We start from the raw sequence: 27,756 nt of genomic DNA, 5'->3' as shown, positions 1-27,756 counted from the left end.
CCTCCTACACTGTTGGTGGGAATGTAAACTGGTACAGCCCCTCTGGAAAACAGTGTGGAGGTTCCTCAGGAAACTAACAATAGAACTCCCCTAGGACCCAGCAATAGCACTGCTAGGAATTTACCCAAGGGATACAGAAATGCTGATGCATAGGAGCACATGGACCCCAATGTTCATAGCAGCACTCTCCACAATAGCTAAAACATGGAAAGAGCCTAAGTGTCCATCAACAGATGAATGGATCAAGAAGATGTGGTTTATCTATACCATGGAATACTACATGGCAATGAGAAAGAATGAAATCTGGCCATGTGTAGCAACATGGATGGACCTTGAGGGTGTTATGCTGAGCGAAATAAGTCAGGCAGAGAAGGACAAATATCATATGTTTGCACGTATAGGAGGATTAGGAGGAACTTGACGGAGGAACAAGGGGGAGAAGAAGGGCGGAAATGGTGGGGGAAAGGGAGAGAGGCAAACCATGAGAGACTCTTGAATGCTGACAAAAACTGAGGACTGATGGATGTGGGGGGGAGTGGGGATGGGCATGGAGGAGGACACTTGTGGGGATGAGCACTGAGTGTTACGTGGAAACTAATTTGACAATAAACTATTTGTAAAAAAAAAAATGCTCACTTATTTATTTTGAGAGAGAGAGAGACAGACAGACAGACAGCATGAGCATGAGTGCATGTGTGAGCAGGGGAGGGCCAGAGAGAGAGACAGAGGGAGGGAGAGGAAGAGAGAGAATCCCAAATGGGCTCTGTGCTGACAGAGTAGGGCTTCATACCATGTACCGTAAGATCATGTCTGAGTTGAAATCAGGAGCCAGATGCTTAACCAGCTGAGCCACCCAGGTGCCCCCTTTTAATTATTTTTTAAATATTTAAATATTTATTTATTTTAATGTTTTATTTCTTTTTGAGACAGAGAGAGACAGAGCACGAGAGGGGAAGGGGCAGAGAGAGAGGGAGACACAGAATCTGAAGCAGGCTCCAGGCTCTGAGCTGTCAGCACAGCTGTGAGATCAAGAACTGAGCTGAAGTCGGAGGCTTAACCGACTAAACCACCCAGGAGCCCCAATGTTCATTTATTTTTGAAAGAGTATAAGTGGGGGAGGGGCAGAGAAAGCGGGGACAGAGTATCTGAAGCAGACTCTGTTGACAGCAGAGAGCCCAACATGGGGCTCAAACTCAAGAACAGCGAGATCATGACCTGAGCTGAAATCAGACACTTAACTATCTGAACCACCCAGGCGTCCCCCAACTTTTTTCTTCTGAAAGCAAACTTTGTTTCGCAACTGTACTAAGTAATTTCCAAATGCAAATTCTTTTAATCATTACAACAACCTCATGAGGTAAACCACTCTACCCATTTTAAGAATAAGGAAACCGAAGCACAGAGAGGCTAAGGGCCCTGCTCAAGGTCACACAGCTAATAAATGGTAGAGCTGGGACTTGATTCCAAGCAGACTTACTCCAGAGAGGATATTCCCAAGCACGAGGCAATCACGTCATGGCAGTGTATTGAGCTACGCATTGGGCTGGACAGCTACGAGGGCCAGGGATGCCTGCTGAGTGGGATCAGGGTCTCCAAGGCAAGCTTTGTTTCTGTTTCTCCCTTTCTGTGACTATTCCTAAATAACCTCATTTACTCACCTAAAGGGATTTAGAAACAAAGCTATGCCTCAAAATGAGCAGGGGTTTAAAAAGCATCTAAAGGACGCTTGCATGGACTCAGGAAGTAGACCTCAGGGGGCCACAGAGGTGGGGTGGCCCAGAGGGTGGCCCCCAGGGAGACTCCACCTCCATGCCAAGCACAGGGTCTTGCCTCTGGGCACATCTGCTTTTTGTGTCTGGGACATCAGTGTGGGGCCCAAAGTGAGGAGATACAGGAATGCAGAGAGCCCTGGAAGTGAGGATTCTGTACGGCCAGGCAGCCAGAGCAGGATGGACCCTGGCAGGGACCCCAGACAGGTACCGGGAGCTTCACAGTATTTCCAAAGGAGCTGACGCTGGGGCCTCATGTGAATGTAAACCGTATTTATAAAGCCTGACCCTCAGGACTCCTGGCAATGTAATCATCCTCAGGCTGACAATTGTTGCCTCTGAGAGCAAGTGAGGCTGAAGATGAATCACAGGGCAGCGACTGTAGGCTGACCTCGGTGTGCATGTCTCCAGAGAGGGGGCAAGAAACGAAGACAGGATGTATTTGACCGAATCGGTTTTCCCATTTTTCATAAGAAACATTCAACTTAATAAGAAATAGCCACACTTTATTGACAATAATAGCGCCCCTTTCTTTATTCCCTTCCCATGTGCCAGGGAACTCTACTATATCTCTGTTCCTCACAGTAACTCTGAGAGGCAGGAACTGTCAGCTTCATTTTAGAGGAAAATGAGGCTCAGAAAGGTCATGCAATTAGCCCAAGGTTACACAGAGAGTAACTGTTAGTCAAGATTCTAACCTGGGTCTGTTTGACTCCAAAATTCATGATTTTTCCACTAAGGCTTTCAGTGTTTCATGTTATCATCAACCTTCAAAGTTCCCAGAGCCAAATGCCTAAATACATGTGTGTATTTTTTCAATTTCACTTAAACACCCAGGACACTGAGATCTCGCATATTGCCATTCACCCATCTCCCTGTATGTGCCAGGACCCGTACAATCCAGGAGCCGAATCACATGTACTGAGAATAAATTTCTAAGAGAGCATATGGTCCAGTCCCATGTCATTTAAAACATGACAAGTCCAGGGTCTCAGGGCCAGGCAGGGCTAAGCTGGGATTTGGCCCCAGGTGTACTGGCCCCTAGGTATGTCTCTCCCTGCACCGTTGCTCTGCTTCCTGGGGTCAGGGCCCATGATGATGGGCTCATTTCTGGGGGCTGACTGGGAACACAGGGCTAAAAATGCACATCTCCGGTCCTGGAAGGATCCGAGAATCTGGCAGATGTGCCAAGAGAGTCCACAGCTAACTGAAGTGCGCGGCAGAAGGTGGGAAGTGGCAGAGCACAGCAGAAGTCTGTGGTTATGAAGAGGGATGAATCATGTCCCATCATGTCCAATGGAGAAATGAGGCCATGCGGGAAGAGGGAGGCAATGAACCTGGGCTCTGGGTGTATTTGCAAACCAGTTATTCTGCACCAATGACTCCGCGAGGCAGACAAGGTGGAAAGACAGAGGCGACCTGCCCAAGGTCACATAGTTAATGTGAATTGCTTTGTCTGCCTCCAGCTCCCTGTCCTCTCCATTACAACAAACTTCAAATGCTGTTCTATGGAGCCCTGGAAGGTTGGGAGTTAGGAGAGGCTGGGTAGGTGGGGCTCGAGCCTCTATACAAAGTTCAACCCCAGCGGCTCTGCTTTGCATATATATTTATAGATGGGGGGGGGGGTTCCTTCATGAGATTCCTTTCGAAGAAAAGTTCTGCTGCTAGAACTAAATAGAGTTGGAAGGCCTGTCCCCTCATGCATCCCGTGGGGAGTGAATGGGGCAGGTCTTGGAGTCGGGGCAGGGCAGGGAGGGCATGCAGAGAGGCGGCAAGGGACGATGGCTAGCGGACTCTGTACTCCCCTCACTCTGGAGTGATACTGCCTGCATCTCAAATCAGGCTCTACACCTGCCTCACTTTGAGACCTCAGGCAGGGCGCTCATGAGCAGCCTCACGTTCAAAATGGGGATTGTACCAGTCCCTCCTTCGTAGGGCCGCTGAGAGGATTATAAACTCAAAGATAGGGAAAGCGCACAGCCCAGTACCCGGCATTTAGCACAGTGTCATTCTTATTAACTTGTTGAAGAGACCAAGGCAAGTCGTAGGGAGACAAAACAGCATGAAAAGAAATATCATGAAACCACAGAAAGAATTCTCAGGGAAACTAAGAAATCTTCACTACCCCCTGAAGAATTGCTGTGGTTCTGAGCCCTGCCTTGCATTCTCTTGGTCTTGATAAATATGGGCTGTGGATCAACAGGACACACACCTGAAAGACAAGGGAGGTGTTGATGCCTCAATCTACTGAGTTGTGGTTCTGTTCCTGTCACTACTTGTCAGCTGCTTTAGCAAGAAGCCCAATGGAGTCTGGGCTTCGAGTGACGGGGCCAGGCACACCAACCCCCCCAGACTAATTTACTGCCACTGCTCAGAGGAAATGGCCATGAAACCGTTGGCCATTCCCCTAAGCTCGACGTGGCTCCTTAACCCAAAGGCCTAGGACAGAGGGAGGCACGTGGATCAGCTGAGCCAAGCCCTTGAGGCCCCCTTCACTGGCTAGGTGAGGCCCTCCTTGCCTTGGCCAGAATTCTACAGGGCATAGTGGGGTTCCAGGTCCCTTCCTGGTTCCTTCCATCAAAAACTCTGCCAATGAATTAAGTTCCCAGTGAAGGTTTTTGATGGCTTATGGGATTTTCGTCTGCCTTGTTCGCAGGCATATCCCACTGCCCAGAACAGCGGCACATCCCTGTGGATGAATGACCACCCATCCCATTCAGGGTGATCCAGCCTATGCACCATCACGAGACCAACATGAGCAACTGTCCACACAGATTCCATGGTGATTCCCTGAGCAACTAGCTGTGTGGGATCTTCCTGCTGCTCCTCTGCTTTCAATTCTCCCACCTGTCACCTTAGCTGGTGGCACCGCCTCTCGGTCTCTGACAGTTTCCTGTCGGAAAGGTCTGACCTTTTCTCTCCCTTCTCGGAGGAAGGGAGGGTCATTTGCTACAGAGCACTGAGCAAGAAGGTCAGCGCGTGCCGAGCACACAACTTACTCCTTTCATGCTCACTCAGCCAGAAAGGAAAATGTTAGAGTTAGAAGCACCTGTGGAAATCACTCCTCGTGGATGATAAGGGAAACCCAAGCCCCAAGACATTCAACAGGTAGCTCAAGCTCACAGAGCTGGCTGTCAGGACACCGGGACTTGGCCCCTAAGAACAGAGCTCTTTGTAGGGGCCTTCACTTTATGTAGGGGCCTCTCTCCACCTTGTGTAGGTAAGAAAGTCTTGCAAAGTGCCCCTATATCCTGGATTCTCTTTGTGTATTAACAACACAAAATATGCCCACTATATACACACACACACTGATAGAGTATATATATTTAGATATGTATATGTCATATACATGTATACATATTCACAAATGATACTGGAATAAATAAAAGCTATTCTAAAGGCTCAAATACATTTACATTTTAAACCTATTTATTACAGAATAGTGATAACTGAAGGGGTGGGGGAAAGTCAGAAATTCTGAGCATGAGAAAGGGGGAGATGTGTCATTTATGAAAGCATACTCAATACTATTACCGCTTTGATTTTTTTTTTTTTTTTTAGCCACAACATGTAACGTGCTTTGAGATGTAACAGTAAAAGGGGGCGCTGCGACATTACATTCATCAAAAGGGAGTCTGGCTTAAATAAGAAGATTGGGAAATAACCATTCTGGAATTCACAGCATATCACAGCTTTGAAGATCATCTGGTCCAACACCCCATGTAAAAGATAAGGAAACTTGCATCCAGAGGGTTTAAGTAACTGCCTGTCTAAGGTCAGCAGCTGCTGGGGCAGGCATGCAGCCTTTATCTGTTGTACCTCCAGGCACCTGCAGGGAAGGGGGTCTAGGGTTCGCTGTTGACCTACTGAAGGGAATTTGCCAGACCAAGGGTGTAAAGCTACAGAGGCAAAGCAGGTTCCCAGACACAAACAGAGCATTCTTGGAGAAAGAAACTAAACCTGAGGCTTCAAGTATCAGGCATTTCCTTGGGGCAGGACTCCAACAGCCCCCACACTGGGCGGCCCTTGGCTCCAGCCCCTTTTTGCGTGAACCCCAGGAGACCGGATCTGGCCCTGTCTGCCAGGGGGCTCGGTGTCGCTGCAGGAGCGATTCCTCAAGCCCCCGCTCCTCCCTTCCTTTGGTCACTGTCGGAGGCCACCGAGAGGCTGGGCGGATGGCTCCCCTGTGTCTTCCGTTTCCCTAAATGGGCTGCAGGGTTTCTCTCACTTGGTCTCCCGGGACAGAGCCTTTCCGAAGAAGGCCGGCGGCTCCTAAGAGCTCCTCTGGGAGCAGAGGCAGAGCTGCAGGAAGAGTTAACCCAGCACCCTGGCCTAGGGCAGGCACAGGGCCAGCCCCGCGCGGGAGCTGTCGCGGGGCGCGGGGTCCACTTACCGCAGTGCGCCTGGAACACCTGCGGCTTGACGGCCTGATTGCAGGCACCGCACACTACGAGATAGAAGTCGTCATGTGCCGGATAATGGCCAAATAAGTGCATATCTGTGGGGGAAATGAAAACAGGGTTTTTTTGAAAAAGCAATTAAGTCTCAGAAGGTGTACAGTTTCCTCTTGCAATTTCCTCCAGGGCAGCTTTTGACACGAGACGCGCAGAAAGGCGAGAGTCTTTGGGGAAGGGAACAGCGTTTGTCCTGACGCAGCTCCCTCCACCCGCGGGAGCTACAGCCTCAGTGACGCTGCTCATCTTAGACCAGGGGACGGACTGCGAAAACCTGGGCCGCGATAACCCCGGCTGTTAGAGGTGCCCCGCATCCCATGCTGCGGGGAGTTCCCTAGTCCCGAAAGAGGGTCCAAGAGTGAGCCGGCACCCAATGGGCTGCTAGTTATTTTAGGATGGGGGGCTCCCCCAGATCCACTCCTGCTGAAGCAGAGGTCACTTGGGTGAGTTGGGGGGTGAGAAGGGGGTCTGAGAGAGCACTTGCCTGTGTTTCCTCATCATCTTTGACCCCAAGGCAAAAGGAAGCCTCAAAACAAGTGGCTTGTTTGCTGCCATCATTATCTGTTACACATCTGACCGATATCTGTTAAGGGCCTAAGTGTGCCAGGCACTATGCCACGGGCCAGGGTGGCTGATGGGTGCCCCGCTTTCCTGGAGCTTATGTGGCAGAAGGGAGAAACGTTAAGCAGGTAATCACACAAGCCATCATTTGGTCATTACTGAGGGACGAAGATGTATGGAGGAGTTCCATGAGAGCGTGTGGGCCCAAACTGGTCAGAGTCATTGCAGAGGCTTCCCTGAGGAAGGGGTATTTTGGCTGCGACCTCAGGATGGGGCTTAAACAAAGGGCCAGAGGAGGCAGCAGGGTGGGTTGGGGGGGGTGGGGGGAAGAAAGTCCCAGGCTGTCAAGCAGGAAGCGCTGGGTGTCCAAGGAACCTCTTGGCTGAAACAGGAGGACCAGGGGGAGAGCCCAGAAGCTGTAAACCTTGTGGACCAAGTAACGATTTTGAACCTGATTTTAAAAACAAGGGAAGCTGGGGCACCTGGGTGGCTCAGTCCGTTAAGTGTCAGACTTCAGCTCAGGTCATCATGATCTCATGGTTTGTGGGTTTGAGCCCCACATTGGGCTCTGTGCTGAGGGCCTAGAGCTTCCTTCAGAGTCTGTGTCTCCCTCTTTCTGCCCCTCCCCTACTCGCCCTCTGTTTTTCTCTGTCTCTCAAAAAATAAACATTAAAAATTTTTAAAACAAGGGAAGCTACCGAACAGCTTTTAAATGATTTTTTCATGTTTATTTATTTTTGAGAGAGAAAGAGAGAGAGAGAGAGACACACACAGAGTATGAGTGGGGGAGGGGGAGGGAGAGAGGGGGACATAGAATCTGAAGCAGGCTCCAGGCTTTGAGCTGTCTGCACTGAGCCCAGTGTGGGGCTTCAACTCATGGACTGAGAGATCGTGACCTGAGCTGAAGTCGGAGGCTTAAATGACTGAGCCACCCAGGTGCCCCCATGAAGGTTTTCTTTTCTTTTTTTTTAAGAGAGAGAGAGAGAGAGAGAGAGAGCTAGAGCAGGGAAGGGGGACAGGAAGAGAGAGAGAATTCCAAGCAGGCCTCAGGCTTCATGCTCAGTATGAAGCTTGACACGGGGCTTGATCCCACAACCCTGGGATCATGACCTGAAATCAAGAGCTGGATGCTTCACTGACTGAGCTACCCAGGTACCCCAGCTGCTGAAGAGTTTTTAAGCAAAGAGACATGATCAGCTATTCAGTGTTAAAAAATCAGTTATATAGCCTAAGAGACATGAATGTGTATGTCCACACAAAACTTGTACACACATGTTCATAGTAGCATTATTTGTAATAGCCCCACAGTGGAAACAACCCAGATAACCATCAACTGGTGAATGGATAAACAAAATTTGTTACAACCAGGTAATGGAATACTATTCAGCCATGAAAAGGAATGGAATACGGACGCCTACTACAATAAGATGTTCTATGGAGTGAAAGAAGCCAGACACAGCCACATATTATATTGTTCCATTTGTCCAGATCAGGAAAATTTATTGAGACAAAAATTAAATTTATGCCTGCCTTGGGCTGGGGGAATCTGGAGGGGGTTGGGATGCTACTAAGGGATGCAGGGTTTCCTTTTGGGGTGACAAAAAAATGTTCTAAGATTAACAGTAATGATGGCTCTACAATCTTGTGTACAAACCACTGGCTCAGATACTCTAAATGGGTGAATTGTGCAGTATGTGAATAAAAGTTGTCCAAAAAGAAAAACATAAAAGAAAGTTAATTAGGTTCTGCAGAAACATGGTTATATCTCCTCATGTACCACAGAGTGCAAACAGAGCCCTGTGGGCATCTGGGCTTGCTTCTTCTTAGCCCACCAGCTTTAGGATCATTCTAGAATCACAGAGAGAAGGAGGCTTGGAACCAGCTCTAGGGCTGCTCTAGAATCACAGAGAGCAGGGGCTTCAGAACCAGCTCTAGGATTGCTCCAGAAGCACAGAGAGCAGGGGGCTCAGAACCAGCTCTAGGATAGTTCTAGAATCACAGAGAGCAAGAACCAGCTCTAAGATCGCTTTAGAATCACAGAGCCGGAGGCTTAGAACCAAGCTCTAGGATCATTCTAGAATCACAGAGAGCAGGGGACTCAGAACTGACTCTAGAATCACTCTAGAATCAGAGAGCAGGGAGCCTCAGAACCAGCTCTCAGATCATTCTAGAATCACAGAGAGCAGGGGGCCTCAGGACCACTGACACAGCTGATGGAGGAATGAAGAGACATGTACGCACAAGTATGCTTTCTGTCACAAACCTCCTGAACTTCCTCTCCCTACCCCTAAGCCCTCATTTTCTAGATTCAACTTGTGTGTTTAGCACAGAACGGGGAAATGCACCACGGTGCTCCCAGCTGCAGAGCTGGGTCACCGGGAAAAGCCGGGTTCCTCCTGATGTGGGGATGGCTCATTTATAACCCAGCAAATGCTTTCACAGAAACACCCTCAGCTCTGTGTTCTCAGAGCAGCTCTGCAGCTCAGGGAGCAGTGGAATCAACACATTTGTCACTCGGCAAGGAGCAGAGCCCCACAATGCCCTGGAGGAGGCGTGTGGCTGCAGGGGTGACACAGGCTGTTGCCGCAGGTGCCTGAGGGCACAGTTGCTTGAACCGCAGTGACAGGGTGGGGCTGGGGACGCAGGCCTCCGACTTCTTACTTGCTGGTGGCCCTGGGCGTGGCCCGCTATTTCCCCTTTTCAGGGCTCGCCTCTATTTCCACTTCTGACTAAGACTTGCTACCAGAGGGGAACGTTATTAGTCAGTGCTTGGTGGGCGAGAGGCCTGTGGAAAGAGAGGCAGAGAGAGAACCCAGCTGTGAAAGGCGTCCTGAAGCATGAGGAGGCCCGTGCTGGGCCCACCCGTGTCCGGGGCCCCTGGTTCAGGCACCGCAGGGTGGAGAGGACAGCTGTTGGGTTTTCACTCAGTCCTACTCTTTATTATAGGTTACTTTTATAATATAGGTCGGTTTTTTTTTTTAAATAACCAAAGGGATCCATCGATTCATGATCTTTGAAGATACATTTGAAAAATGCAAAAAAGCTAAAAGAAATTTAAAAAACCCCATCACTGGCAACCTTTATGAGCCCTTTGCATCTCATTTAGATTTAGCTTCATTTTATGTCAGGTACATATGAAACCAGGAGCTGGAGAGGGCTGAGACTTACTTATTTATTCAACAAGTATTTACTGAGGTGCCTTATAGCCTGTGTGCAATGGATCAGGCTATAAAGGAACAGAAGACATTTATTAATTAAAAAAAAAAAAACAAAAACAGAGGCGCCTGGGTGGCTCAGTTGGTTAAGCACCTGACTCTTGATTTCAGCTCAGGTCATGATCTCAGGGTTCATGAATTTGGGCCCTCCAGCGGACTCTGCCCTGAAAGCACAGGGCCTGCTTTGGATTCTCCCCTTCTCTCTCTGCTCCTTCTCCAACCATGCTCTTTCTCTCAAAATAATTAAATAAACTAAAAAAACCACGATTCTTAAAAACAATAACAAGCATAACAAACATTTCTGGAGCGTCTACTCTGTGTGGGAAGCTGTGCTGAGATTGCATGTGTAGGGAGCGTGTCTTTGTCCCTGCTGACCTGGCTGAGGCCTGGCAGGACCCCTGCATCTTCTGTAATCCTTCAGAGATCTGCAGAGCCCCCCATCCCCAAGGTACACACTCTCCTCTCAGGCCACAAGTTAGGCTAGCCAGAGACAGGCTGGCAGTGTGTGTGTGTGTGTGCGTGCGCGCACGTGCGCGTGCACTCATGCACACTCCCCTCCAGGCCCTCTGTTCCACTGAGACCTTTCTTGGTTTCCTCCGGGGCAGTTTCAACCTTGCATGTGTCTGCTGAGAGCGTGTCTCCTGTGGAAAGTGAGCGTGTCTCCCCTGCTTGCCTGCCCGATTATTTCTCAGTCGGCTGACCTCAGACTCTCCTCTACAGGCCCAGGTTCTGACAGCCTGGCAGGTGAGGAACAAGATAAGGGCACTTGGCCTCTCGGAAGACCACCCCCTCACATGGCCAGGCGACTGCGGTCCATGTGCGGTTTGCTGAGGGATGAAGGAGGAAGGACAGGGGGGACTGAAAACTATTGTGCCCGGCACATGTGAGGTATTCTATTAATCAATTCCCTCTCTCTCTCACTCACTGCCCCAATAACACATTCAGTGCGAGGTTAAAATAATGGCAGTGTGTGCTGAGGGGACCTTGTACCAGCATATCTCTCCCCACCTCATTCAGTGGTGTCACAGTGGTAGCTTGAAATCAGCCATCATGCGAGTATTTACACCATGGAAAGGGGCATAGACTACATATCAGGTCTGGTCTTCTCTTCTGGAGAGCTTTTTTTTTATAGTTTATTGTCAAGTTGGTTTCCATATAACACCCAGTGCTCATCCCCACAAGTGCCCTCCTCCATGCCCATCACCCCCCTCTCCCGACCCCCATCAGCCCTCAGTTTGTTCTCAGCATTCAAGAGTCTCTCATGGTTTGCCTCCCTCCCTCTCCCCAACTATTTTTTCCCCTTCCTCTCCCCCATGGTCCTCTGTTAAGTTTCTCTGTTCCACTTCTAAGTGAAAACATATGGTATCTGTCCTTCTCTGCCTGACTTATTTCACTTAGCATAACACCCTCGAGTTCCATCTACATTGCTACAAATGGCCAGATTTCATTCTTTCTCATTGTCATTTAGTATTCCATTGTATCGATAAACCACATCTTCTTGATCCATTTATCAGTTGATGGATACTTAGGCTCTTTCCATGTTTTGGCTATTGTTGAAAGTGCTGCTATGAACACTGGGGTACATGTGCCTGTATGCATCAGCACTGCTGTATCCCTTGGGTAAATCCCTAGCAGTGCTATTGCTGGGTCACAGGGGAGTTCTATTGTTAATTTTTTGAGGAACCTCCACACTGTTTTCCAGAGGGGCTGCACCAGTTTACATTCCCACCAACAGTGTAGGAGGGTTGGAGAGCAGGTTTTTAAGCTTTTATGAGAGCACCACTGAATAAAAATGAGAAAACAGGGAAAAGTGAAAGCACCTGCAACAAGATCACCCACCACTGTTGACACATTAATATGGATCCTTCTAGACCTTCTGATGTGATAACGTTATTTTAGTTAATCCTCATAATTAATCTAGAAAGTTGTCATCATCTCCATTTTCCAGGCAAGGAAACAGAGATAGTTTGCTTGAGATCTCAGGGCAATGATTTCAAAGGGCGGGATGAGATGCCGGGATTCTGAAAGGCAATGCTCCCTCCTCAGCAAAAGGTGACTTTTTTCATTAATAGAGCAAAATCCCATTACACAGATGAAGAAACCAGTTTGGAAGGGTTGCCTGGATGACCAACAGGCTGTCCCAAGGCTTGGAGGGGGTTCCTGGCATGAACACAGGCCTGGGGTCAGAAGGAGGGATTAGAATACAGTGCTCCTTGCTGGGCAACCACACGGAAGGTGCCCGACCTTTCTCAGTGTCAGTTTCCTCATCCATGAAATGGGACTTACAGTTCATGGGGTTGCTGCGATGGCTCGTAAAAGCCTGTGTTTTCCTCCATCAGGGATTTGGGAGAGAGTGTGGAGAAAACCATAACCAAGGTCATCTCTCCCACCTTCCAGAACTACCTAGCTCACTCGAGCTCTCTCTCTCTCTGGAAGAGTCTTTGCTCCAGGCAACACATCCTTTGCCTCTCCCTCACGACCACTCAGAGCAGGCCTCCCGGGAGGCCTGGAGGTCCCTCTGACCCACAGAATTTGCACATGTATGTGGACCGATGAAGGCTAAAAGCTTTTGGGAAGGCTCTCTCTCTGGCTGTGGCTGGATTCCAGGAAAACATGTTCACAAAAATGATGAAACTTTGTGCAGTTTCAAACACAGTTCAACCATCTCATAAACACAGAAAGGTAAACCTGTCCATTTTCCCCCATTTTGCTCCTGCAAATAGATCAACTGTAGGTCAGACACGGAGCTACCACTACCATGACGCTATCATAGAGATGGCCTTAGTCATACTCCTGGCCTAAAAACAGGTGAGGAGGGAGCATGCTTCATTAACTCCATTTTGCAGAAGGGAGAAGCAGAGATACACTTACTTCTAGGTCAGGATCTTTTGAGTTTTGACCTCAACCTACCATACACCTTATCTATCTGTCTGTCTGTCTGTCTATCTACCCACCTACCTATCCATCCATCCATCCATCCCATCCACCCAGCCAGCCAGCCATTTATCTATCCATATTCCCAATCATCTATCCATCTATCATCTCTCATTGGAACATGTATATTACACTCTGATATGTTCCGTTCTACTCATTTCTTTTGGTTTTACTCTAAATGTTTAGTTTTGAGAGAGAAACAGAACATGAGCAAGGAAGGGGCAGAGAAAGGGAGGGAGACACAGAATCCGAAGCAGGCTCCAGGTTCTGAGCTGTCAGCAAAGAACCTGATGTGGGGCTCAAACTCACAAGCCATGAGATCATGACTTAAGCCGAAGTCGGACCAACTGCACCGACTGCACCACCCAGGTGCCGTGTATCCTAGTTCATTTAAAAAATTGAGTTTTCAAAATTTCAGGACTCTTTAATAGGTCACAACTCAAAGTCTGAAAAACATTTCTCAAAGCAATCCAGTGTGTCAGGGGCTGAGCTGAGCCCAAGAGTTAACTGGGGATTTACAAAGGTCTGAGCTCATCCTCAGTGGTCACCTGGGAATCCGAGGCCCTGAACTGAATCATTAGTGCCAATTTTATGCTAGAGACCCCTGTATCAGCTCACAGGAGTTGACTGCATCCTCCTATTTCAGCCTTCAGAGAGGCATGTTGGTAGGTTAAATCAGCCACGGTGGGAATATTCACACCGTGTGAGTCTGTGTCTACTGTAACCTAGGGCTTCTTCTCTTGGACGGCTGTTGTTTGAACATCTGCCAGCACGCCACTGACCTGCACCCGTTCTGGCATGACCCTTCCCTGCATCGATTTCCCTAACTGCAAAAATGCAGAAAATGATATTCATCATTGACTACGGTGGGAAGCAGAAAGTCTTGTGTGAACTTGGGAGGAAATCATTATATTAATATAAAATTACCATTGGGGGACGCCTGGGTGGCTCAGTCGGTTGGGTGGCCGACTTCAGCTCAGGTCATGATCCCGCGGTCTGTGGGTTCAAGCTCCGCATCGGGCTCTGTGCTGACAGCTCAAAGCCTGGAGCCCGCTTCAGATTCTGTGATTCCCTCTCTCTCTGCCCCTCCCCCGCTCAAGCTCTGTCTCTCTCTGTTCCAAAAATAAATTAAACATTAAAAAAACAAAAAAGAATGGTCTTACTGTAAAAATGTCCAAGAACCATTTAAAAAAAATAAAATAAAATTACCATTGGGGTACCGATCATTAACCCAAGAACTTACGCACAACAGAGCCAGGTAAACATGTTGATTGCTTTCTGTATCATCAGATCAGCACGCTGAGCTAGAACTTGCCCACGATCTGGTGCAGAGAAACAGGTAGGGGTTGGTGGTGTGGGGGTAGTGGGGAGTAGAGAATTAAGTTACTGGAGTTCTTTCCAGTGTCTGTCAACTTAATGCTCACTTATTAAGGGTTCTTCACATAGGTTACTCACAGATCAGGCTCATGGTATTAACCTCATGCTGCTTATAAATTTGTGACACGCAGGCTATTCTCAGCACCTGTATGGAAGGCATGCACTCCTTGTCTTACCTCTGCTAAAATTCTCATTTGTGGCAGAGTCGACATTTGTATTCATGCTATCAACGGAGGCTGGCATACTTGGCATGCTTTTGGACAGCCCACAGCCTCACCTTCTCTAAATGCACCCCACCCCCAGACAGCAGGAGGAAGGGGACAGAGCTCAGCTATGATGGAAGGAGACACAAAGTCCAGGACAGCAGAGTGGTTTCTATGGAAGTGAAACAATAACTCTGATGTCCTGGTGTAGTTGATTAACTGTCTCTTAAGTCAATACTGGAAAGAAATTGGCTAGATGGGGAGTAGCATTTTATTCAAGATATACAGTTTTTTTCTAAAATTTTTTAATGTTTTATTTATTTTTGAGAGAGAGAGAGAGAGAGAGAGAGACCAGGGGAGGGTCAGAGAGAGAGGGAGTTACAGAATCCGAAGACAGGCTCCAGGATCTGAGCTAGCTGTCAGCACAGAGCCCGATGCGGGGCTCGAACCCACCAACTGTTAGATCATGACCTGAGCCGAAGTCAGATGCTTAACCGACTGAGCCACCCAGGTGCCCCAAGATATACAGTTTTTTAAAAAAAAATGTTTTTTAAATTTATTTTTGAGAGTGAGGAAGCACAGGAGAGGCAGAGAGAGAGGACAGAGGATCTGAAGTGGACTCTGGGCTCAAACTCACGAACTGTGAGATCGTGACCTGGGCCAAAGTCAAAGTCGGATGCTCAACTGACTGAGCCACCCAGGCGCCCATCAAGATACACAGCTTTTTGAGGGGAACAGTTTTGACACGCAAAGCCATGTACGTCTATGCACTTTTGCTGTATCCAGTCTTCACGTGTGGAAAATGGCTGCAGTTAAGGAAAAGGCAGGGTGACGTCTCCAATCCCCTGTATGTACAGGATATGTTTCTAGGATGGGAAGACAGCTGGTTTGGCGGATTTGGATCAAACTAGATGCTGTGTGCCTTTGAATTTGCCCCTGGACACCTTCCAGAGCCTGAGACTTTGACATTATGAAGCAACAACTGGTGAGAACTCAGAAGATGAAAAAGTTAAGAAGGCGTGAGTAAGGGCTGATGCCTTCCCTCGGCAAGTGGGATGTCCAGCAGAGCACAGGCTGAACAGAGAAACTGCAAGAGGCAGGCTGGCTTTGAAGGCAGTGAAACAGCTTATCAGCAATTGGTGATACCTATGCTCTCGAGAGAAAATCCCACAGCAGGGGAATAGGAAGACAGCAAAACAGATAACTCTGAATTTCAGTTTCCTGAAAAAAAAAAAAAGCCCCAGAAAATGTCCTTCAGTTTCCCCAGAAGTCTTGTCCAGTGTTGTGGAATCACCCCAGTGGCTATAGGAATTACAAAAATGTCAAGGGAGCAATCAACAGTTTCATATCATTTAAAAATTATGCTTCCCTTTCCCCTAACTCCAAAAAGCTACTGTTACTGAAAACACTGAGACTGTATTTATGTAATTCTCACACACCAAGTCCTTTCCAAGAAGGTGAACGTGAGCCCAGCCTGAAATGGGAGCCTGTGCCTGTGGGAGATACCTGGCCATGCAGACCTCAGAAGGAGCTGGTGGTGTGGCAAACCTGTGATGGGCGATGGCTGGAGAGCCAGGTGCCATTGGACTTCCTTGGAAAACTGTCAAAAAGATGAGCGGGTGGCTGGCGGTCGCTGTGATCTGTGGGTTTCCACTTACATAAAGTCAAACGGGGGAAATGATGGGAGAGAACAGTCACTGTGGTTCAAAGACATCCATGACTGCCTCTGAGCAGATTCAGATCAGGACACAGAAAGGCACCTACAAGAATGGCGCGTGCCACCTTGGGAGGGGCACTTCTCACACCGGGAAAGGCTGGGCCTGAGAGCCTTCCTCTCCTCCATTAATCTTAATACGTTCATTACACAGTTTTTATTAATTCGTCTTTTCTCTCTGCCACTGGAGTTTTGAGCTGCATTTTAATCACTCACGTCAAATGCAAAGCTTGAGGGGATATTAAAAAACGTTTCTCCTTTGCTCTGACAGCGTGATTCAATTTGTTCCCCAAGTCCAAAATCTCCTTAAATTCAGAGATCAAAACAGCGTGGGGTCTTCAAAGCAATGACCTCAGACCCAATACCTCCCACTCCCCAGGTACAATGCTGTTGAATTCCCCTCTAGGAAAATGCAAAAAAAAAAAAAAAAAAAAGCTGTCACTTTCTGTCTTTCAGATCTCTGAAAACCCAGGGCCTGACTGTGAGGGCTTCAAAAACAATGAAATCTGGAACCGGAAACGGCAACAGGAGGAGAAAGCAAGCAGCAGCGGTGAGCTCCTCGGCTACACAGAGGGCAGGCGGGCAAGTGTGTGCGGGCGGCAGGCACAGAGCCTTTCTTCTCGGATAGACTAGGACCAGGGGGGCCCCGGACTCTTCTTGCTGCAGCTGGGCCAGAAGGAGCCCCTTGCAAGGCTGCAGTGGGAGCCAGGCCTGGTAGCAGGTGGATGCTCCTGTTAGGCTGCATGAACCGTCCCCAGCCCAAGCAACCCATGAGCCCCAGCCAACCAACATGGCCATGGCCACCTGAGACAGCCTAATCCCTCCCTCCTCAGAAGGGCCTTTACACACAAGCGTTCATGCTGTGTGGAGACTGGGGGGCTGCTCCCTGGGCCTTGGGTCAGTCCCTCTCAGCAGACCTTCCTCTGGCTTCTCCTCAGACCCAGAACCCCCCTCCTGCAGCACAAGGAAGGAAGGGTGATGGGACGCACCTGGACCCAGGAGGTAGGTGACTGTACTCCAGGGTTTAGAACAAAACCTGTGATATGGGGGCCTGGTAAAATGTGTCGCTCCAGAGCTGAGCCCCAGAATCAGGCGGCCTCAAGTTCAAATCCTGACTCTGCCATTTGGCATGACAACCCCCTCTAAACTGTTTCCCTGTCTGGATCTAAAGGACTTATTTGTGAAGGCCACACAGTAAGGATGTAAAAGAAACAATATACTACTATCTACGGCCTTCTTCCTGTCTCTCCACTTCCCCTGTCCCCTCCTCTGGGAAGCCTTCTCTGCCTCACCCAGAGGCGAGGTAGAGTCCACCAGCCTCCCTGCCGCTGTGCCCTCCACGAGGTGACCACAGCTCCCAGGCTGTACCAGGGCACTTGCTTTACACCCCTTTCTGCAGACTGCGATCTTCTCGAGGACAGGACTTGGGACTCAGTGCCCTTTTCATGTCCACAGCCTACCAGTCTGGCACATGGTAGCTGCTTAATAAATGTCAATTAGTTAATGAGGCTGAAGTTCCAAGAAGTTGATTTACCTTCTATGCTCCTCCAGAGGAAGTTGTACATGATAACAAATTGCCCCAATACCCATGCTGCTATCTAAGACTGTGAGGTCAATAACTATGTCTATTTGTTTGTTCTTAGAGCTCCCTGGGAGATTCGTGCTGTCTGAATTTAGGGAGGAAACAAGTGCCACATGGGCCATCTTAGTGAAGAAGTGGTTAATTCCTGTCCCCTCGGGTGCTGGACCCAGGAAGGCTGGGTCCTTCCTCATCTGGCAAACATGGCTATTCCCATCCCACTCCCAGTGACAGCCCCCTTAGAACCAGTCTTCGGGGCGGGCTTAGGGGTGTTTTCTGGATGCTCTCCCTGGTCTCATGTTCCATTTCCTCATCCTGGGGCTGTAAGGTATCTTGTATATCAAGACAGTGAGTGATCCAGGGCCTGGAAGACTGAGATTTCCCCCAGTCCTTCTGGCGTCAGCCCTGTCCTGTCTGACACTAGATCAGCACAGCAGCTGCGCTCAGCCCAGGGCACAATGAGTGCCCTGAGCCCAACCTGGCACAGGATCTACCAGTCAGCAGGGACCCCGGTAGCTGAGAAAATCATTTTGCAAAGGGCTCCCCTTTGCCTGTGCGTGGCTTAAGCCTCAATGCCAACAATGTATCCCTAAAAATGTTCCCAGGGATATAAACCCAGTCCTGACTCCCTTCTCAGCAGCTGCAGGGACACCCAGGCTCCTTCCCGTCCAGTCACACACATCTTTGTCCACCATTTCAGCCAGGTCAGCCGGTGGCTTCTGGCCCCTCAGGACAGATGAAGAACATGTAACCCTACTTTGGCAGGTTGTGGAGTCCTGATAAGGGTCCTGGCTAAAGCTCTGCTTACTGCAGGCTTGGGTTCAGAGATCAGTGCCATGGACAGGACAGCCTCTAGTCCCCCTCACCACATCAGCCCAAGTGCCGTGGGCCCAGTGAGAGAAAAGTTCTGTGGAGAGGACAAGGGCGGGTGTAGCATGTTCAACCAAAGGCCTGTTATGTATAAATTGTATAGTTCACCATGACTCAACTAGAGAGAGAGAGATGCATCAGCCTCTTGGGGGAAATTCTAGTCCCTCCCTCTGGCTTTAGGTGAGTAGAGGGGCCTATGAATGCTGTGGAATGGCTGCAAGTCATCACCAGCCTCCCTTCCCTCGCAGGTGCTCCCACCTGGATCATTTAAATGTTTAAATGTTCACCTAAATCTTTATGCCCACGTTCCTGTCAATGTGAGGACTACAGTAGAGATAGGGGTTGTTTTCACAAAATCAGGAGGCCTCCCTGGGCATTTTTTCTCAATTCTTCTTCAGTAGGTCTTGTTCTGCTTCTTTGTTTGGACGAGGCCTTTCCTATCTTGAGCCTCCCTCAGGATAGGAAATTTAAGAGCTGTTCTGTGGGAAGCCTGTTTCCAATTCATTCTGGGGTGACCCCTTCCACCTCCCTCCTGGGGCATCTCTTGAATCCATGCTGGGTCTCCTGACACAGTCTGTGATACCTCCATCCACCCCCCCCAACCCAAGAGAGATCTTTGAGAGGTGGAGGTAGGCACCATATTTCAAGGAAAAGGACAGTGGGTTTGGGGGCAAGGAGGTGATGATGCTTTTCCTTACAAGACAGGTTATGGTCGAAAATAACTTCCAGACTGAACAGAGCACTGCTATCAAGAACTACTTAAATAGGTCAAGGGGAAATCAATGGACACATCTCCTTTGGTGCTTTTTCACATAGTACAGTCTACCTTCCTGTTGTGGCAATCTGACTGAGTCTGGAGGATGAACTAACTGGTCCCTAATTCCTCTCTGGCTCTTCAGTTATGATGACTGGTCCAGCAGGGAGTATGTCAGGAGAAGAATGGTGGAGGAGGAGGGAAGGAGGGGAGGACGACACATTTATGTTACAAAGGAAATCCCTAGAAAAGGTAAATAAGGCAAAAAATCTAAGTGGCTTATTCTTAAGAAGAGTTAGTGAGAACCATCTGTCTGTCTATTTTTTATCTCATTACCTTTCTCACCAACCAATCTGTCTATATCCATCAATCGATTTATCTTGATATATCGATCGTATCTACTCTACCTACCTATCTACTTACCTATCTTCTATGTCTATCATTTCTTTTTTCTTTCTTTCTTACTTTCTGCCATCTATCATCTCTCTCTCTCCCTTCTCTTTCTATCTTAGGAAGCATTATTTGAGCAATGTGGTTTTGAGGTGGACTTAATTCAGTCTTAGCCTGTTTCACTGCAATACTAAATGCTACAGTTTTGGGTGACAAGAGTGAGCTGGCTTTAATAAAAATAAGTAAAAATTTAAAAGAGAAGAAAACAAGATAACAAGAAACTTAGGCAACACTAAAGGAGTAGCAGTTGGTTTTCAAGGGCTGCATTAGAAGCTATATGAGAGCACAGGCCAAACCTCAGGAACAGTTTCATTTTCCTCACTCCAGCACAGTTCCATTCACACAGTAGGAGTCAGAATCAAAGTTCTCTTCGTAGGCAACTGAATTCAGCCTTGTCACCGAACCCGAATAGATGTTAGGCTTAAAAAAGGCTGCCCTGAGGCACACTGGAGGACTTGATGTCCACCATCTTGCTTCTTGAGAGTTGCATGCCAAGAGCCTTTCATTCCATCTTGATGAAAATGAGACCAAGAGCCCCAGGCAAAGGAATGGGATGGCGTTGGGGTACCCAGCTGTCTGTGGGGGTCAAGCCATGCCATATTGAGGCTTTCATAGCCCTGCTACAATCAGGACAATTAAGTAAGAGGAATGTCTCCCTAGGCCTTCCATCACTGTGTAGAGATTTTAATTTAGAAACGGACTGGAGGGGCCAGGCAGCATCTACCACAGAGATGCTCTACTGTTCCAGCACAGCAATTTGGGAGGTTTCTTGGATGACATGTTGCTGGAGCCTGCTGAAAGCAGAGTGCTGGAAGCAGCCCTCCAGTGGTGCCTCATGAATGCCGGAAACGTGACAGTTTAAAGACACTAGAAGGTGCCTTCATGACTGTATCATGGCAGGGTTCAGCTATCAAATTATTGTTACTGATGCCATCCAGAACATGCAACGGAGACCACAGGGTCAAGAAAATGCCCACCTCAGGAAATGCCTCCATCATTTCAGACATGCTAACCCCTGCTCTGCAATGAGGAGTTATATCAGTGTTTGCAGATTCATGGATCCGTGAGACAAATGTCCGGGAATGGGGATGGGGGGGGAAGGGGGGCTAGGGCCTGATGATCTTTTTTTAAAAATTTTTTTAGTGTTTTTTAAAATTTATTTCTGAGAGAGAGAGAGAGAAAGAGAGAGAGAGAGAGAGAGAGAGACAGCATGAGCAGGGTAGGGTCAGACAGAGAGGGAGATACAGAATCTGAAACAGGCTCCAGGCTCTGAGCTAGCTGTCACCACAGAGCCCAACATGGGGCTCAAATCCATGAACCACGAGATCATGACCTGAGCTGAAGCCAGATGCTCAGCTGACTGAGCCACCCAGGTGCCCCATAGGGCCCGGTGGTCTTGATGAGTCCCCTGGCAGTGGTAAGCTCATTCCTATTCAGAGGGTCTAAGGATAAGAGACCCTGGATCCTGTGGCACTTGTCAGTGGTTCTGAATGCAAAGCAGAGCTGGTTCTGGCTATAACCAGCAAAGAGACAGCAGCATTTTTTTTTCCCAGAGGGCCATTTGTCAAGACTATGGTGTCCCCCATGCGCCCTTCAAGACTCCCAATGATCACCCAAATGACGCTGCCAAACTCAGAGGAAAATGTGCCATTTGGCTCTGTCATGAGAAGCATCCATTTGGCATAGCCAGAGGACAGTAGCAAGAATAGCTTAATGTCCCTGGGAATCAGTGTTCAAAGCACTCAAGCCATTGGGATGGCCAGACCGCAGGAAGCTGTGGACAGATATCCCAAGGGAGCCCCCTAGGAACAGCTTGCTTACCGGGGGTGGTAAGTGGGGGTAGTGGAGGGTAGCTGGGAGGCAGAGCCCCTTCAGCTCCACCTGCTGCTGCATCGAAGTACAGAAAGGTACTTTTGCTGTAAGAGAACAGAAAGGGGCATCTCATCACACACAAGCTCCCCAAACCAGCCACACACGGATGGGCCGGTGCTTAAAGCCAGCAGCCTTCTGAGCAGAGACCCAGAAAGAAAAAATCCACCGTAGAGAGGATTAGAGAAAGCTGTTTTAAGGTACTAATGGAAAATGAGATCGATCAGCTGGAGTAGAAAAATCACGATGTCTTCCATCACAAATCAAGCATGAAGTTAGTTATGTGCCCGAAGAGAAAGAGGAGACTCTTAGTGGGATTTGTGCACCTCTGGGATCTGGCGCTGCACCTGGGTCCTGCGTTCAGCTTCTACAGTGTCCCCCTCCCCTGGAGCCCTTCCTCTGCCCCTCCCTCCACACTCACTGTGGTTTTGCTTCCAGGGCAGCATCAGGGCAACCTCCTTCAGGGAGCCTTCCAGACACAGCTAGCCCTTCCTCTGTATGTATCACATTTATTGTCACACTTAGCCCTCTGTACCTGGTGTTTACAGACAGTGCTGGATAGGCCTATCTTCCCCAATTGTACACTGATGTTTTACATATGGACTCAGACATATAAAAGTCAAAAATCAAGGCTGCTGGACACATGCTCAAATTCTTAACAGAGCACCAATGAGACAAAGCTGCCTTACTTTAGAATAAGGAAGCACCCGGGGACTTAGTGGGGACAGCTTCCGGGTAGTACAGGCTGAGAGGCAAATTCTTGCTCTGCCTCTAACTGGCTGTGTAACACTGGGCAAGCCATGGAACTTCTTCTGGAAAACAGTAGTCACAGCTTCCCCATAAGGTTGTTGGGAGGATGAAAGGAGAGAACTTACACCAGTGCCAGTGTCTTACAGGCACTCAGTTAAATGCCCATGACATAGCACGGAACTCTGGTGTGAACTAGCTAAACCAAAAGCCACAGCCCTCAGAGGAACACTAGTTCACAGAGGCAGTGCAGGATCACGCTTAGAATGTGGGCTCTGGGGGGTACCTGGGTGGCTCAGTGGGTTAAGTGTCCGACTTCGGCTCGGGTCATGATCTCTCATGGTTCGTGGGTTTGAGCCCCATGTCAGGCTCTGTGCTGACAGCTAGCTCAGAGCCTGGAGCCTGCTTCAGATACTGTGTCTCCCTCTCTCTCTGACCCTCCCCTGTTTATGCTGCCTCTCTCTCTCTCAGAAATAAATAAAACTTAAAAAAAATTTAAAAAAAGAATGTGGGCTCTGGAGTCAGACTGTCTGGATTTGAGTCCTTGAGAAATTTTTCTGAGCCTTGGTTTCCTCATCCACAAAATGGGAAGGATAATAATAGGGTAGTTGTCAGGATGAGATGGGAGTAATACGCTTTGATGTCTGGTGCTTGCAAAGCTCTCAATAAATGGTAGCTATTATTATGATTTGGAATCTGATTTTGCATGGTGGGACTTCAAGAAAATAATCCTGGGAAGCCTGGATTGAGTGTTGGTTGAGCGTCCGACTTCGGCTCAGGTCATGATCTCACGGTTCATGGGTTCGAGCCCTGCTTCGGGCTCTGTGCTGACAACTTGGAGCCTGGAGCCTGCTTCAGATTCCGTATCTCCCTCTCTCTTTGCCCCTCCCCTGCTCTCTCTCTATAAAAAATTAATAAACATTAAAAAAAAAGAAACCAATCCTGTTTCACTGCAGGAAAACAGTGAATGTGGAGAATGAAATCATGCTAAAAGCCACCAGACCTTGAACTTTTAGTCATCTAAGCCACAGGGTGAGTAGCCAGTAGATGAGGGTTTCTCAAAGTGTGAATACTACCTGCAATTCGGTGCAGCTTAACCAGCTCCTCAAGGGATATGATAACCCCTAAACTTGTCCAATCACTACTGTATCCTGGAAACTAGTAACATGGAGGCATCCAGTGCGACACATGAGCATTAGTCTGGGGCTATGGAACCTCTCATGGGTTCAGAGATTTGTTAGCCCAGGGGAAGGCATGTTTTGTACATGCGGGGGTGCCACTGTGTGTACCCCTGGCATGTGGTTTCGTAGGCCCCTCTTACATATCTCTTCTTTTAATGCTTTGTATCTATGGGTTAGAGAGTCAGTGGTGCGCTGGGGCTAACCTGACGGTGAGCCTCTCTTCCCAACTCTGCATTTGGCAGCTTTACATTGGCTCTTTGAAATTCACCTCAGTGGGCGTACCTACGCCTCGAAAACCAGCAGACGATATATCCAGGGCTCTTAAATTTGTTTGGAGGGCCAGGATGCTAGCACTCCACTGGTTCTCTTCCATAAGAAAGTTCTCTTCTAGAATCTAAACTCTACCGAATGTGGTCCTGGGTACCATATTTAGGTCCTTGGATGGTTTGGGGTCATTTAAAGCCTGGTTTCTGAAAACCTACCTACTAGATGGTGCTAATAATAATGGTGTTCTGGTGTTTAAGTCCCCATGGTGTGGCTCAGGAGAAAACCTCCCTTGTGCTCTGTGGTCACCCCCTAAACTCCAGTAAAGGGCTGGCCATCTGGCAAACTGCAGCTCAATATCCAAGTGGAATAGAGTAGGATTTGGATGCTTCAGGGCCAACCCCTCATCGCCACTAGAAAAACAACCCTGTTCCCCTGAGGGCTGCCCTGTGGCCTTCATAGCTGTAGGAAACCAATCTGTAATGCCCAGGCAGGGTGGAGGTTCTACAGTAAGTCATCCCAGGGAATGGAAGGTTCAGGTGTAGGAGTGGCCCAATGAAGCTTCAGCCCTGATATCCAGCCTGCTGTTCAGACACCTCCAGCTGCCTTTTAAAAGGTCACCCATTAAGAGCAGCAAGCCATGCAGTCGGCACTGTTTGGGCAGATAGGCTGTGAGAAACACAGACTTTTCCCTTTGAATTCTTCCACTCAGCAGTCAGGTGAGTCAGGGGGAATTCAATCCAATTTCTCAGTAAATCCTCCTATGCTCTGGAAGGACACGGTTTGAAAAATCTATTTTTGTGCTTTTTATTTACTTAAGGTCTGCATGCCTGGGGAAGCTTTCTCACAGTGCCATCAGACGGCCTCTCACTTACCAGAAAAAGAAAAAAAAAGATCCCACCTTCCTGGAATGCCACCAGCCGCAGCTGGGCCATGTCCTCTCTTCCCATCCCTTAGGCCTTCCTAGCACCACTGCCATCCAAGGCCCCAGTGGGGGTGTTTAGGAAGACACGTTCCCAATGGGGCTGCAGCTCTGGGCCCTCAATTCCCTGTGGCAGGAGGCTCCCCCTAGCACCCTGCACAGCTTTCCCTTTCCAGGGCTGTCCAGAGCTCCAGGATTTTTGTTTTCCTGGTTTAAATGCTGGGTTTTATTTTGTTTGTTTAAGTTTATTTATGAGAGAGAGAGAGAGAGAGAGAGAGAGAGAGAGAGAGAGAGAAAGAAAGAAAGAAAGAAAGAAAGAAAGAAAAAGAATGAACGAGCGAGCATGGGGAGAGCTAGGGAGAGAGAGACACAGAGAGAGAGAGAGAGAGAGAGAGAGAGAGAGAGAATATCCCAAGCAGGCTCCATGCTGTCAACAAAGACCCTGACATAGGGCAGGAACTCATGAACCATGACATCATGATCTCAGCCCGAAACCAAGAGTCGGACGCTTAACCGACTGAGTCACCCAGGCGCTCCTCGATGCTGTTTTTGATCCAGATGCAAAGCCTATCTCTGAGGGGTTTGTGCCTGCTGTTCTAGAGGTTTCCAGTGTGAACTGCTGGGGGGCAGGGCTGGGTATCTTTGGACAGTCTTCATCTTCCGAGAAGGGACCAATGCTCAGATCAGAAGACAAATGTACTCAATGTATTTGGGGTGGTCATCTGTATTGGTGAACTTCTACTTCTACCTCCGTGTGAGATCTCCCCAGCTGGGATACCATCTAGCCAACTTCAGTGTGGACCCTTAAGGGCTCCAATGCCAGCTATGGTGGGTATGAGGTGCTGTGGAGGGCTGAGAGTGGAAAGACAGGCTCTGTAAGGACTGGTCAAAGAGCTCCTCTTCTCTGCCCTTCCCGGGGACTATCGATGAATGGGGGTCCCTGAGTCCATGTCCCACCACTGGCCATCACCCCAGTCACTCAGAGCCCATCCATCTGGCTTTGGCTATTGTGAGAAGGCAGGGATGGACCATAATCTGTGGCGCTTGGGATCTCCATCCCTAACTTGTCAACATACGAGACCTCTCTGGGTCCCTAGAGCACCCTTGCCCCTGCCAGTGAAAAGAGGTCAGGGGGCCAGGCCTGTGGGTCCATACCGAGCTGAGCAGCAAAATCTCTTAGGCTCTTTTAAGGTACAGATTCTTAGTTTCTAGCCAGACTAAGTGAATTAGGAATTCTGGGAGTGAGTCCCAGGAATCTGTATTTTGGAACAAAGTTTCCCAGGTGATTTTGATGTAGCTGTGAATCCAACCCAGTGCTGGGCTAGACTCCCCCATAGAAACTTCCCATAAAAACCTTCCCATGGAAACAGTCTATGATTTTATATACTTTTACCCAGTTATGAACTGAGACAGGCAAGGGAAAGCATGAGGGTGAGAATCATATGCATGATTTGCCTCTCTAACAAAAGAGATGGGGCCTGAATAGTGTCCCTTCTCTGGCCCAGCTGAATGGCCACCAGCCAACCACAGAAGGCAGCTCAGTAAGGTGCTACCATGGGTGAGGGACAGGTGATGCCCTTATTAAGGCTTCAGCCCCCTCTCCCACCTCACATGGATGGGACTCCATTGGTAAGAGGAAGATGAAGATGGAGAGGGCTGCCCTTAGGCACAGCCTCAGTCCAGCCAGGCCCCAGCACAGGACAGGTATAGCCCAGGATGCCCTGTGAAGTCCCACAGGCTGCCTTCTCCTCCATGCTGTGTCATGAAAAGCCCTTCAAGACACATGACAGCCATGCCAAGATCAATTCAATCCAGGGAAGGTAGACTCTAACCTCCTGTTGTGAATGGATGGGAAAGGCCTGGCTGATTATCTCTCAAAATGCCTGATTCAAGAGGGATTCCTGTGGCTGGCTGTCCCAGGTGCTTGCATGTACGGGTAAGGAGCCAGCACATCCCACCCTGTGCCAAGATCAGATTCAGAACAGTTATGTTTGCAGAGAAGACGGAGGTCTGGCTGCAGATGAATGGAACTTGCTCCCACTTTCCCCTCCCATCCCAGAGGAAATCAGCCATGCATTCCAACTAATGAGTCAGGAAGGGGTAGGGTTTCAAGAGTGGCCCTTGAAACGATTTGCATGCTAGCCTGACATTTCTACCAACCCTGATTCCACATGTTCACTATGGGACAGAGACTAGTCTATGCTACATCCTTATGGGGAAGACTTATTGATAAAATAATACGGCAAGCAACATCCATCACGGCAGCCAATATTTATTGAGTATTTACTCCTTGCTAGGCACCGTGCTAAGCGCCTGACATTGACTGTTTCATTGAATCCCAATAGCCCTGCAGGAGTGACAGTATCTCCATTCTACTGGGGAGGAAGGGGAAACTCACAGTGGGAAAATCCTGGCTCCCAGTCTCACAGCTTGGGAATGGTGGAGGCACATACGGTGGAGGTGCTGACTTCTAACTCCCAGGCCATTCTGTATTTCCAAAGAGGATGGCAGGTCAGAGAGAAGGAAACCCGAGGGGAAGTGACAAGAAGTCCGGGCTCAGTTATGCATAGAGACCTATAGAGTAGCAGTTACCAACTATCCAAGGGCTCAGGAGGTACAGAAGCATACACGGAAGCCCCTGCCCACGACGAGGGTGCAGCTAGGACAACACTTACAACAATGAACGAGCCAGATGGTAGAAGGCACTGACTGGGTGAAGAGGTAACCGGTGCAGACAGCTAGACAACACGACAGCCCGCTGTGATGTCAGAACTGAGCAGACCCAGCAGAAAAGGCCAAGGGGGTGTAGCAGGAAGCAGTGAACTCGGGCAGAGGTGGCAAGGGGGACCACCCACACCTCCTGGGGCTTGGTAGACCCTGGGCATGGGCTGGC

At 48.8% G+C, this 27,756-nt stretch overlaps 1 protein-coding gene across 9 annotated transcripts in view; it reads right to left on the bottom strand.

Annotated features, from left to right (window-relative positions):
- The window catches only part of ATXN7L1 (ataxin 7 like 1), a 248,855-nt gene that overhangs the window by 153,915 nt on the left and 67,184 nt on the right, over nucleotides 1–27,756 (bottom strand). For 7 of the 9 annotated variants that reach the window (XM_077746937.1, XM_077746938.1, XM_077746943.1 and 4 more), the window contains exon 3: nucleotides 6,163–6,267. The exons of 1 other annotated variant lie outside the window; for it this stretch is intronic. In XM_077746937.1, coding sequence (XP_077603063.1) covers nucleotides 6,163–6,267 — 105 coding nt within the window. Of the gene's footprint in view, nucleotides 1–6,162; nucleotides 6,268–14,176; nucleotides 14,236–27,756 lie in introns of those variants that run through there. One more of the 9 variants, XM_077746942.1, reaches the window with a different exon arrangement.

The sequence above is a fragment of the Crocuta crocuta genome, unplaced genomic scaffold, assembly GCF_008692635.1.
Source record: "Crocuta crocuta isolate KB4526 unplaced genomic scaffold, BGI_CrCroc_1.0 scaffold396, whole genome shotgun sequence".
Classification (NCBI taxonomy): Eukaryota; Metazoa; Chordata; class Mammalia; order Carnivora; family Hyaenidae; genus Crocuta; species Crocuta crocuta.
Note: the sequence above shows the minus strand (reverse complement) of the source record. Positions and strands in the feature narration are given on the sequence as shown.